The 13,526-nt window shown below is 40.6% G+C and overlaps 1 protein-coding gene across 2 annotated transcripts in view; it reads left to right on the forward strand.

The window, feature by feature from the left end:
* Nucleotides 1-13,526, forward strand: part of LOC309717002 (transmembrane protein 65-like) — a 47,867-nt gene that overhangs the window by 25,196 nt on the left and 9,145 nt on the right. For both annotated transcript variants that reach the window (XM_082551183.1, XM_082551182.1), the window contains exons 3-6: nt 1,643-1,687; nt 6,697-6,764; nt 7,359-7,413; nt 13,348-13,390. In XM_082551183.1, the coding sequence (XP_082407309.1) occupies nt 1,643-1,687; nt 6,697-6,764; nt 7,359-7,413; nt 13,348-13,390 (211 nt within the window). The remainder of the gene's footprint in view (nt 1-1,642; nt 1,688-6,696; nt 6,765-7,358; nt 7,414-13,347; nt 13,391-13,526) is intronic.

Raw genomic sequence — 13,526 nt, forward strand, 5'->3', positions numbered from 1 at the left:
TTCTTTATACACAAACTGGAAGCATTGACAGGTCAGTGTGTGTCTGTGTATGCACTTTGCTGATGAACATCTGTTGTGAGCTGCATGAGCCGGGAGTTGAACTGAAGACTGTAGAGCTCATAATGTCACACTGAACATGGGTGGCAATGGGTGGGGGGAGGCACACAGGGTGGAGGAAAGAAGGCAGAAAGCTATCTTTAGTTTCCCGTTCATTCTGTGATCGACCAGGTTCAGTTTTTAAACTTCTAAACTTAACTGTAACATAAATAAATCCATTAAGTGACTGAAAATTATTAAATTGTGCTCAAGCTTTTTTTTTTTGTTCTAATTAAGTAAAAACAAAAGTTAATAGTTTTCTCCCTAAAAATCAGTACTTGACTATAATATTTGTTTTGTATTTGTTCTTAATAGCTTGTAAATCAATGGAAAAGGTCCAAGGAGGGAATGAAGGAGTATGTTTGTTTGGAGTTGAATCACCTTCACTACTAATAATCCAAACCTTTCCAGCCTGGTTTACCCTGCAGTGGTGCAATAACACCTGGAAATGACAGACCAGACTTCATTATGTGGACTAACATTTCCACTCACCTCATGGCAATAAATCTAATTTCACTGGACCGGCAGAAGAAGTCCTCTTGTCTTGTGTCTTTAGCCTTAAAACCAATTTAATTATCTATTTCTCTACAGCAGGTCATTGTGCTGCATCACAGTTCAGTGGCTGTTGAGTAAATGTGGCATATAGTCAGACAGTAATTTTACTCTGCAATCCAGATAGAAACTTCAGTTTCAGTTCAGCTGTGCTGTCGCAGTATCAAAGTTTAATGAAATCTCAGTAAACTTTGTATTTGTATGTTGTGTGTGGCAGATATTTGAATCTTTGGGTCTCGGCTCTAATTGTTTGGCGCCACATGCATTCACGCTAATCAGTATGATGGCGAGTCTCCCGATAAGCTTGTTTGGCAACAGTTATTATATGTCGACATCACTTTAACCCTTATTTTGGAAGCAGCCAGGCTACTAAGAAAACCAGCTGGTGCTCACACATCACCTCTTTTCTCACTTCCCTTCACAAGCTTCCAGAGAAATTCATAATCCACTTTAAACGTTATAAATAACATATGAAGTCCTGCATGGCCTACATATAGCAGAGTTATATAGAGACCTTATTCTAATCGTTGGCGTCTCCGATCATGTTATCTGAGTCTTTTAACCCTTTTGTGCTCTTATTTTGAAACTAGAGGTGATCACAGTTTTGAGGTTGTAGCTTCTAAACTTTGAAGTGACCTTCATCGGCCTATCTGTGGTTTGTTATAACTGCTAAAAACTATTTTTAATAGGTTAGCTTTTTCTTTAATCTGTCTCCCATCATTTTTGTCCATTTAATATGTGTACACAGGCATTTAGGACTGTAAGACTGTGTTTTACTGTGAGTCTATATCCACATATCCATATATATTTGTTCAGTCGGGGGAGGTGTGGTTTCTTTTCTCTTCATTCCTCTCATGTCATATTTCTTGCATGCCTTCCTTCTTCTTTTTCTCTGCTTTTATGTTTTGCCATCTATGAAGTGTCTCTCAATAATGCTGATCGTTCTCCTCAATAGAAATGTTTTTCTTTAATATTTGTTTTCTTCTTTTTCCAGGACAGCTGGAAATTGCACCACCCACTGCAGCACAGTTAAGATATGGTAAGAGGTCCTTTTGTTCTTGGCAGATATATTAACTCCTCAATGTGTCTCTATATATTTTATCCTTTTCATCTTACAAGATGAGTACTCATAGAAAATTGCTCACTAATCTTTTAGGACATGCCTCATTTAACAGTCAGTCAGTTTAGGAAAGTTAATGAGGACCAGTTTAATTAATGGCTCATTGTGAATGTGTTGTTTCCGTGAATTGTCCAAAGGAAAGGAAAAACCCCTGTTTATGGACCTAATGGATCCAAATTGAATCTAATAAGCAGTAAAAAAGTCTCTGAGTCTGAGGTCATAATGACTTAAATGTAAAATCAGTGGTTTTTTGAGGTTATTTAAGAGAAAAAACAACAAATTGATGGATTGAATTTATGTGTAAACTTAGAATTAATAAATAAAATTAGATAGGAGCAGGTTTGCAATTCATGGAAGCCACCATGTTGTCCCATCATCTTGAGTACAGATGAGATGGACATCGTTATTCATCGTAATAGTGTTTTATGAATGTGGCTGCAGAGCGGCCACGTACATAGTGCACCAGAGGTGGAGAAGAAGAAAACTCGTAGGCATTCCCGTGCAGAGTGTCAGACTCAGGATATGAGTATCTATGCTTATTATCTGAGAACGGGTCCTCTTCACCAAAGAAGTGAAAACAAGAAGGAAAGAGACAACGCGACTCGATAAAACTACATCTTCTTCCTTCTCACCTCAAGTGTCACCTGCTGAACTGATGTCTGAGCTCTAACACACAAGGACGTGCATTAACATGCACCAACAACAGCTGGTTATGAGCTAACATTAAGCCAGCTAATATTAGGCTGTGATAAACAGTTTGATTGTATTCTCATATCATATGAGAGTTTATTCAATAAGTCTCAGAGTCCAACAATGTTCGATCCACTTTAAAGAAAGCTTCATTAATGCAAGCTAACAGCAGCAAAAACAGCAGCCTTTACTGACAGAAAGGTTCAGGATTTCCTAAAGAATTCACCTCAGGATCACTGTCAACGTTTAGAAGTGAGCTTCTCTTCATTTTGTATCTGACTCCTTTCACAAGTTTTGCAGCCTCCGAAGTAAACAGTCATGGAGACCAGCTGAGGTAAACAGTGGACTGACAGCCTGCACCAGGGGTGCCCAACTCCAGGCCTCAAGGGCCGTGTCCTGCAGGTTTTAGATATCACTCTGGGTCAACACAACTAAATCAAATGATTAGTTCATTACCAGGTCTCTGGAGAACTTCAAGACATGTTAAGGAGGTAACCTACCCATTTAAATCAGCTGTGTTGGATCAAGGACACATTTATAACCTGCAGGACACTGGCCCTCGAGGCCCGGAGTTGGACACCCCTGGCCTACACTCACAAGAGATGAACAAGGCCAGAGTTGTTTGTCCTACATTTGCTACCATAGCTAGGATTATGGCTTGAATTGGGAGTGGTAAAAAAAAACAAAAAAATAAAATAAAATTTGAATGCAATTTGGAATCTACTGACCTCTAGTGGTGAGATTTTGCACACTGTAACTTTAATATGTAGCTGTTCCATCATATACAATATTACTGATATTTAAATCTACTTTAGTTCTTACTAATGTAATGGCTCACTATAATAAACATTGCCACAGCAAATGTGTGAAGTTGTACATCATAATATTATACTCTGAAAAAAATATCCGGAACGACAATCTGCTTAAGCATGGAGAACAATACTTGTTGCACGTAGTCCTAAGTCCATTTGTGCCTTGTTCAATTTCTTTGAAGCGTTTTTTAATTCAAACGTTCCCTAATATATGATAATAGAAAATATAACAGGATTTCTGACTTGTATTGAACATGTTTTTGGAAAAATGAAGGGTAGGGGTAAAAATGGATGAGCTATTTCATCCATTATCTCACATCTCCCCTTTATCAGTGCTTCTTTCTACTAATGTGCTTAAGAAAGCACACTTAATTTAATGGGTTGTCACAGGCTACTAATATTATGTATGCAGCTAAAAGTAGATTTTAAAGGTGTTATTTTATTATGCACGTGTGCGGTGGTTAGCACTGTTACTTCACGGGGCGATCGTGGCTCAAGAGTTTGTCTTGTGATCGGAAGGTTGCTGGTTCGAGCCCCGTTGTGTCCTTGGGCAAGACACTTCATCCGATGCCTACTGGTGGTGGTCAGAGGGCCTGGTAGCGCCAGTGTCTGGCACCCTCGCCTCTGTCAGTGCGCCCCAGGGCAGCTGTGGCTACAATGTATCTTGCCATCACCAGTGTGTGAATGGGTGGATGATTGAATAATTGACTAAGTAAAGCGCTATACAAATACAGGCCATTTGCCATTTTACTTCACAACAAGGAAGTCCTGGTTTCATATCTACCTGGCCTCCATTAACAGCTGGAAAAGATACCGGGGGTTAAGCGGATGGATGTGTGGGTGGATGGTGAATTTGTATAAGGAGACATGTTTTCTGTTTGTACAGTTGTTTGTCCGTTATTACATCCTGGATGATCTTGTGTAAACCAGTCAGCACTTCCCAACATGAGGGTTCGTATTAGAAAACATTTGAAGCATGCATTTCTTTTGAAGTCAAAATAATGTAAAACACAGAGAAATTGAAGAAAAATGAAATGAAATAAACCTGAATTGTTATATAAAACTGGGGACCAGCCAGAAAAGCTTCAGCATAAAGCTGAGTGGGGTTTTTCTCATTGTGCTCACAAAGAAAGAATGTAATCCAACTGCAAAGGCTGTGTGGGCATTTTTCACTCTGTTGGTGATCTCATGAGCTCAGCTTTCTCTCTTCACTTTAAAGGTTTGGAAGCTTCTCCTCCTCGCCTGTCTTATATTTAACAAAAACAGATCTTTGTCACAACAGCCGCTTTGTGTGGGAAATATTTAGTCTCCTCTGGAGTCGAGCATTTGTCTTTTTGAGCTGACACAGAAGAGACAAACTTCAAGTGAAACACTGACTCAGCCTGTTGTCACTGTGGTGTCGCACACATTTGTGATGATAATGTCAATCTTCTTGTTGTTGCCTATTTTTTTCCTACTGGGAGTTACGAGATTATGAAAAAAAACCACTGCATCCATCTCAGGGATGAAAACTTGTGAAAGCTGCGATGGATGGGAGTCCACCTGAGGAATGAAGTTTCAAAAAAAATGCCTGCGACATCTCAAATATTCACTTTGGCGAGCTCAGAGTTTTTCTTTCTTGTAGGCTAGCTGTGATGTGCCCAGGAAAACATTAGAGGAGCCAGATAAAACAGTCCAGACCTTTGCCTGTAGGAAGCAAACTGTAAGCGCCAAACGTCTGCTTTATATTTTTTATTTACGATTGAGTTCATGTTTGTTTTATAATTCATAGAATCATTACATAAGTCATCTTTTCAGGATTAATAAATGTGAAAATATATGTGTTTACATAAAGTAATTTTAAGTCACTGTTTTGGGATTGGAACCTAAAAGGGGGTCCCTCTCACTTTAAGTATGTAAGTGTAATAGTAGCATGAAACCCTGTGTGAGAGGGAAGGGGAGGAGCATGGACAGAGAGGTTAGGAGTCTAACGGTTTTCTGACCGTGTGCACAGCTAGTTCTGGATAACTGCTATTTTTTGGAACTTTCATGTCTTTTAGGAAGGAGTTCATTGTTACATCTTCAGTTTGTAATAAATAAACAGTCTTCAAATCATAATGCAACTGGAAGCATTTCTTTTGGAAACCAGGAACGCGCGTCAGCCATAGACTCTCCTTTTTATGAACTTGGTTTATTGGAAATTACCCTACACAAACTTTGAGCTGATACAAGAGGAAAGTCTTAAGTTCATATCAAGTCACCAAAAGGAAAACTAAGGACGAGCAGTCGTGATTTCCTCAAATTTCCTAATTGAAATTTCCCCACCAACAGGGAAAAATGTCCCCAGATGGCTGTTATAATTAGAGCTAACATGGCCAGAGGAGTCATTTTTTAATATTGGGTTAAACTCAAAGTGTGCAGAATGGGATCCTGAGACAGCCGAGTCCAGTTAAGATAACAGGCCCTTGCTGTGAAATTCAAATTCAGAGCATCGTGGCGTTCACTGCTTTTAAATCTCTAAAGACAGCTTCACTCTTAAATCATTTTCTTGAGTTAAGAATAAAAATGTGACGTATCAAGGATCTGAAAGCACATTTGAGAAATAAAGAGGCAAATCATTTACCAAATGTTGAGATTTCCCCACTGACCTCACTAACTGCTGTTAAATTTCACACTCGAGTTCCAGTTTGTTTCCGTAGGGAATCAGTCAAACCCAACACCGAGAATTCTCTGAGTGCTCACTTTGTTCCGTTTCAGCATACGTTTGAAGGCAGGATTGCCTCTGGTGTCAGTCTGCGTTTAAGTGTTGAGTGTGTCGGTGTTTATCGTGTTGAGCTCAGGCGCTCACAGCAGGATTGAAAGTTCTCACAGCGTCCTGAAGGAGAGCTGCAGCGCTACGAGATCCGTAGAGAACACAGTCGCATCGTGGCGATTACGCTTCAAACTTTCCTGCAGATTTGTCACTTAAACTAAACTGAACTTCACTTGAACTTAAGCTTGAATATCCTTTGCCGGGGCGGTGGATGACATTTTAAAATTCACTTTGATAGCACCATCGGTACATCAGACTGTCTATAGTATCCACGCACTCCTGCTGCAAGTGGATTTTCTTGATATTTATGATGCTATTTACTCTTTCCTGTTTAAAAAATCCATTCCACCTTACCAAGAGTCTAGTGTTCACCCGCTGGCTTCGTAGCTGTCTGCATTTTACCAGCGGCAGTGCTAAAGAAATAAGACGGAACGACTTACCCCCATACCACATTAATGAGCACGCACTAATGTATCACTGCCCGATACTGATTTACAGCTGCTTATGGCTTCAGAGGCGTTTTGTGTCTAATGTTCTCATTTCTCTTCTAAATGTGTGATGCGTTGTTGTCTATCCATGCTGAATCACATTATAATGTGTCTGACAGTGATTTGTTGTGTTTGCTTGCTTTACAGTTCTGCTGCACAATGCACTCCCATTCGTTGGATTTGGATTCCTGGACAACTGCATCATGATTGTTGCTGTAAGTGTCTGCTTCATGAGGCATGCACTCCTAGCACTTTATTCTCTCAGTCTCTGGAGGTAGCTAATGCAACCTGAAAGACTGCAAAAAATGCATTTAAAGGTTGTACTAAGTATAGATTAAATTTTACAAAATAGTACTTTGTTGAGATTAGGAGCTTTGTGAGTGATTAAAGGTCGTCTCGTTGCCTTTGACATGGCTGCTTCGAAGACGAGGAACCAGGTCTGCAACCACTCGCTGTCAGTTGCTGCATGCAAAGCAGCTTTTGTGCATTAAAAATGTAATCGTAGTCATTCTGCTATCAGTTTATGATTGAATGGAGTCAAGTTGGCAATTATGTGTGACCCTTTTTGTGACGACACGGTTATTAACTGTGATAAATTGATGAAAATTGAAATTCCGGTCCAGCCAGAACCTCACACGTTTGAAGCAGAAATAGTGACATAGATGCTAAAAGAAGGTGATTTAACTCCAAAATTACACAGGTGCTTGGCACCCTGGCTTGAGTCCCCTATTGCAAAGAGATGCAGACAACAGCTTGCACTGAGCTTTCCTCTTTGTACAAATGAGCTTCTGTTCTCTTGTTTTTTCCAGGGCACACAGATTGAGTTATCAATCGGCGTGGTTCTCGGCATTTCAACTATGGCAGGTCAGAGAATCTCGTAATGTATTTGAATCTGTTTTATTTTTGAAAACACATTTTCATTTCCTGTATTGTCCTTTTAAAGTATTGATTATATGAGTTATGTAGAAGACTTTGAACAGCAAAAGGAGGATCACCCACAGTGCTGCACTTAGTCAATTCTATAAACGTGTGTTACATATTAGAGCTGGGCGATATGACCCAAAATTCATATCTCGATTTTTTTTTTAAAGCCATATGGTAAGAACAAAAAGAGAGTTTAGTCAAAGCTGTGTCCCAGATGTCAATCAGGCACTTTTATTAACATACAGCATAGATGTACATGAAGAAATTACTCAAAAATAAATTATCAGCATTTATTAAATAATAATGCTCCATAAATAAAAGAACACAATGTTGTTTTTGTGCATAACAAAAAGCTCACAATTGTGCAGTCAAAATGTAAACTAATAGACGCTGAGCATAATAACAAAGACAGACAGATTTCACAGCTGCTCTGTTCCCAACTTCTACTGCGTGACTGACAGCCTGGAGTTTGAAATCCTCTTTGTAACCGTGTCTCTTAGCAGGTGCCATTTATGGTCCTTATACACACACAATACGGTAATATTACGTTGAAGCACAGTACGTATTACTCCGCGAGGCTCCATTACGGTAGCCGTAATGCTCTGACAATCCATCAAGCGGTGCGGCTCCGTAGCTCACCAAAGTCGTACTAAAACACTTTTTTGACAGATTGCACATAAGGTGCACTGTCGAGTTTTGAGAAAATGAAAGGATTTTAGCTCGTTAGCGCGGTTAGCTCGCTAACACGTTGACGCCGTCCAGCCCCACGCACGGGGCGATCCGCGGTAACTTGTTAACGGAGATTTGCCGTGATCATCTTGTCGTTGCCTGCAGGTGAAGCTATGGGGGAGGGGGAGTTGTGCTCAGTGAAGGAGAGGCGAGGCCCAGTAACGCAGCGTAGAGACAAAAATGGACGAAAGAGAGGCAAACTTGCGGCTCCACAAGTATAATTATAACGTAACATAGACTATATCGATATAAACGATGTTGGCACATCTTATATCTCGTATGAAAATATATCGATATTTTTTAAAAACTCGATATATCGCCCAGCTCTATTACATATGTATTGTATATGTGTCACATTCAGATTCAAGAATATCTGCTTGTAAATCAGTCATTTATTTATTGCATTTGATTCGATTTAGGAAAATATATTTGAGAGTAATTCACATTCATGCTGTAGCATGCTAAATCATAGCTGACTGCCAAGTCTCCAAATAGAAGAAAAGGCACTTTTAGATGACGTGTTGACAGAGTGCGCTGTGTTGCAACTTAAACCTTAATCATGGAACTGTGACACTATTTAAAAATAATTATAAAGCGAGGTCAGATTAAAGAAAGAGAGGAGGAAGAGCGGCTGGCTACGTTAAGGAAAACTTCATGAATATGTTAATGCTGTTCACAAGCACATTGAATGGGTATTGTAATATCCCCTTGACGACGCACATCAGAATTTTTGTTATCGCCCGCCACTGTTCGCCGTGTCTAAAAGAGCCCCCCCTACTTTACCCTAAGTGAGAATGAACACACATTAGCTTTGGGATGACTGTATCACTCAGTGCTTCAAATTTAGTGTTTTTCTTTTTGTCCAACTCAAACAAAGCGAGCGTCCTTTATATTGTCATTAATCGAAGCAGAGCTAAAGAGCAGGGGGCATTTCCCTCCCTTTCAGTGCTTCTGATTCTGTTGCTGTTGGTGGTGACGGCAGTTCTTTGTCTTTAGCTCAAGCTTTTAAACATGCAGCAGATTGGGTAAACTGATCTTTTGTCCAAGAGCCTAGGAGGTAGAAGCCAGAGGCTTTTTAAATTCCACTTCACCTGGAGGGACTGGAAAAGGAAGACTTTACCTTTTCCAGTTACAGTAAATGGATCTATAAGGGATACACTGTAGACAAGACTCATTTGAATTTTCACTTCAAACCCTTCTCCATATATTTCTAGTCAGCCAAGTTTCAGTTAAAAAAAAGAAAAATCTCCATTTGTTCAGTTCATTCCCAGTGAATTGATTGAATGGATGATTGGAATTTTGATTGAAGCAATTTCAGGCATGGTAGGACTCGTAGAGAGAAGGTTATCAGGCAGAATGTGCAAAATTCAGTTTTAGAGAGGCCACTCTGAAGTTTGACGGGAGTGCTTGTTACCTTTGTGTGGAGAGGTTTTCTAACCCGGATTTGACAGTGAGCTGTAACAGACACCCTCATTAATCTAGTAGTTTAAAAAAAATCTAAATCTACTGCAGAGCCACTCGGAGACAAGAAGCACACAGGACTTCTGTTCTTTCCTTAAGCACAGCCTTAACACACTTTCTATCACTCAGACCCCATTTAGTCATTCGCACTAGATTGAGGGCATTCGGGGGTCTGCAAATTAAAATGCGCAGTTATCTAACCCGGTCCAGAGTGATTTAGCACTAATGTCAAGTCTCTAGTGAAGACGACAAATCACCTTCTAGGAGGCAAAAATGTCTCTGCTCGCTTGATGAGCGTGGAAGCTGCATGAATCGTCTACTCCTGACTTTCCTAATTACTTCAGTTAAACAGCCTTAATGATGTGAAAAGCCTGCAGCTCAAAATGAATATGAGGTCAAAGAATTGCACTCAAAAAAGATTTATTTGGCCAAAATTCTAACTCTAACTAATTTAATTACAGGTAAATTTTCAGTGTAATTCTGTTAAATAAGTATAATGTAATGTATTGCACTAAAGAGGTCATTTTGGTTCACATGCATTCAATTTGTACCAAGCACATTTTTCCTTTAGGTTTTTCAATAAATAAACATTTGATTTGATCTATTTCAGTTTAATTTTATTCAAAATTGTTACTCATGTTTAGTGAAAGTTAATTTTCCTCCCAGTGCACAGTTTAGAACATTTGATTGATGAGACTGGTCAAACTGGTGGCGCGCAAACAAACCAAGTGGTTGAGCGTGCAACAATGGTGATAAATATGAGGTGAAACTAGGAGGTTTTTAAGGTTTTTCTTTGCTTTGGGCTTTTTTGGGGGGCAGAATTAGGAAAAAATTTTAAAAAAAGAAGGTTTGTCTCTCTAACTTTGTCAGCAATGTTGAGAAATACTAAATGGCCTGTATTTGTATAGCGCTTTTACTAGTCCCTAAGGACCCCAAAGCGCTTTACACAATCAGTCATCCACCCATTCACGCACACATTCACACACTGGTGATGGCAAGCTACGTTGTAACCACAGCCACCCTGGGGCGCACTGACAGAAGCGAGGCTGCCAGACACTGGCGCCACCGGGCCCTCTGACCACCACCAGTAGGCATCGGGTGAAGTGTCTTGCCCAAGGACACAACGACCGAGGCTGTCCAAGCTGGGGCTCGAACCGGCAACCTCCCGAGTACAAGGCGAACTCCCAACTCTTGAGCCACTATCGCCCCCTAGACAAAGGATGGTGAATACGGCGCTCCCAGGGGGAGGAAAAAGAGGAAGACCTCAGAGAATATTCACAGATGCAGTACAGGAGGACATGTAGAGGGTTGGTGCAACAGAACAGGATGTTAGGGACGGGGTGAGCTGGCAACCCTTAAGGGGAGCAAGCTGGAAGAAATAGAAGTGTAATTTTCTTTCTTGACAGAATTGGTGCTTCCAGGCTTCAGTTTGCATACTTGAAGCCTTTGTACAGCTCCAGCTGCCTCACGCAAACAAATTTTCAGCTTTGAGTGAGAACAAAAGCATGTAAGGCCACGTACTGCTGAGTGCAGGTATACTCCTGTTTTTGTCACTGTAGAGAGTGCTGTTCATGCACGCCTATAAATTATGACCGCTTGTACAGGAGCAATACAGCTAGTGTAAAAAGTTCCCGCTGTCTCCCATTTGTAACTTCACATTGTTTCATGCCACATTTATCCCACAGCAGCCGTCAGTGAATAGTTCACATGCAGACAGGCTCTCTAGTTTTGCTTCAGGTGTAAAAAGCTCCTTTTTTTTTGCTGCTTCCAGGCACTTGCATCTGTTCGCTCCATCAGGTTGGCAGTACTGTCAACTATTAGGCAAAAAAGTTTTAGAAAGTTCCCAAGAAATACAGTGTGAAGGAAGCATGTGATAACAGTAACAGAAAGGTTAAGAAATGAAAGTAAACTAAAGAAAAGAGTGTGCTGCTTGGCATTTGCAATGAATTTACAGGCTTGTCGCTGCAAACACTGCAAGGTTGTGATTGAATGGGATTAAGCTGGTAATTACATGCAGTCTGTTTGTGATGATACAGCGATTAACTCTGATAAATGAGGGAAAATCCCCAAACAGCCTGTTGCTTTCCACATACAGAAATTTACATTAAGTAGGAGTTCACATGTAATACTAATATTTAGAGTCCATCCAGAAATCAGAGATTACAAACAGGAAATCTTTTTTTTTTTGTTACTCTTTGTCTTTTTAATTGACTTCCCTTTTTCTACTTGATAAAGTTTGTCAGAATATCAGTTACACTGTGATTTCTGTGTTTGCAGCTGCTTAAGAATGACTTGAATTGTGATGCATTTGCCCGCCCCCTCATCAGTCTGTTGATGTGCATCAGATCTAATGCCAAGGCCCCGAAGAGGGAGAGAAAGCAGCGAATTAAAGGCACAGCCAACCTTGTCTCGTAATTACATCTGAGCAGGTTGACCACATAATAAAGTCTCAAGCTGGCCTCTCCATCACTGCTGTCTCTTCAGTGGCTGTACAGAGGTGCAGTGTTTAACGTCAGCAAGATATTGTGTTACATCTGTTTTAATCATCTTCAGAGTGTAGATTAATTTGCCTAACGTGGCCATATTGCCTCAAAGCAACCATGCACAGCTGCACGTGTGTCCTCCTTCAGCTGACTGAACATTGAACTGCTGCATAGCCAAGAATTCAGCTTTGTGACCGTATAAAGTACTGGTACACAATTCAAGACAAAGCATGGGGCTAATGGCAACTCTCTCTGTTTAAGTGCCAACATGAGGTGAAACACACTGAAAAATATTACACTGCCAGAGAGTAACGTTATATTTAGAAATTAACTAAAAATGTTTAAATAACCACACGAAATCTTCATCTGACCTAAATCAGCTGAAGCAACAAGCCCCTTTTCCTTTGTGGTATTTGCTGATTTACAGTCAGATTTAATGGTGCACAGTGCAAAGATTTCTGCTAAAAGTACCTTATTTAGTCCAAATATGCTCTGTGTGCTTTGGCACCGACTCTTGGGCCAAGAGTTGCACACTTTCCTTTCCTTTCCTAGCTGTTGCAACAGCTCTCGCCTCTCATTCAGAGGCTCTAGTTAAGTCGCTCGTTGTTCTTGTCACAGAAAAAGAAGCTGCTTGCTTTTAAACTTTTATAAACCAGAAGCTTAAAGATGCTTTGCCACAGGATGCATGTGTCTCTGCTCGCTTTGTTAGTAGAGTGTTTGTCTCTGAGTAATGTGTACAATATTTATTGCTACAGTAGCTCAAAGATCAGATGAAAGTGCTCGAGCCCAGCCGGAGATGATGACTGTGCCTCAGCAGTGATGACACGGTTGCGTTGTGTGTTTCCTCTGGAGTATTTCTGTAATGCTGCAGCAGCAATGCTCTGCACTCAGGGTCAGGGACAGCTGAGAGAACAGGAGTAAAGCACAGGCTTTATTTTCTGTCCTTAGGCACAGCTGTTACAGTACCATACGGCACATTCAAAGCATAAACCGGTGACAGTGAAGTTATTTCAGCGTTCCCTCGTCCTCTTTTACTTGCACTACAGCATGTAAGAAGCAAAACGGCAGCAGTGTGGTCTTCTTCTTCAGTGTGTTGTGCCTCTGCTTCTTTGATGAGCCCATAATGCACTTGGGACATCCATCATGCCCTACGGAAAAATGCCTCTGTAACCCATGCCTCTGCTTCTCCCATTATCTACAGCTGCTGCGCTGGGCAACCTGGTATCAGATCTGGCAGGACTGGGGTAAGGCTTGACACACACACACACACACACACACACACACACACACACACACACACACACACACACACACACACACACGTTTGGTAAATTCAAACAGTTCAGTTGAAATTTAGAATCAGTCAAGGAAAGGAAGAGC

Source organism: Aulonocara stuartgranti (genome assembly GCF_965226115.1).
Source record: "Aulonocara stuartgranti genome assembly, chromosome: 11".
NCBI classification, from domain to species: domain Eukaryota; kingdom Metazoa; phylum Chordata; class Actinopteri; order Cichliformes; family Cichlidae; genus Aulonocara; species Aulonocara stuartgranti.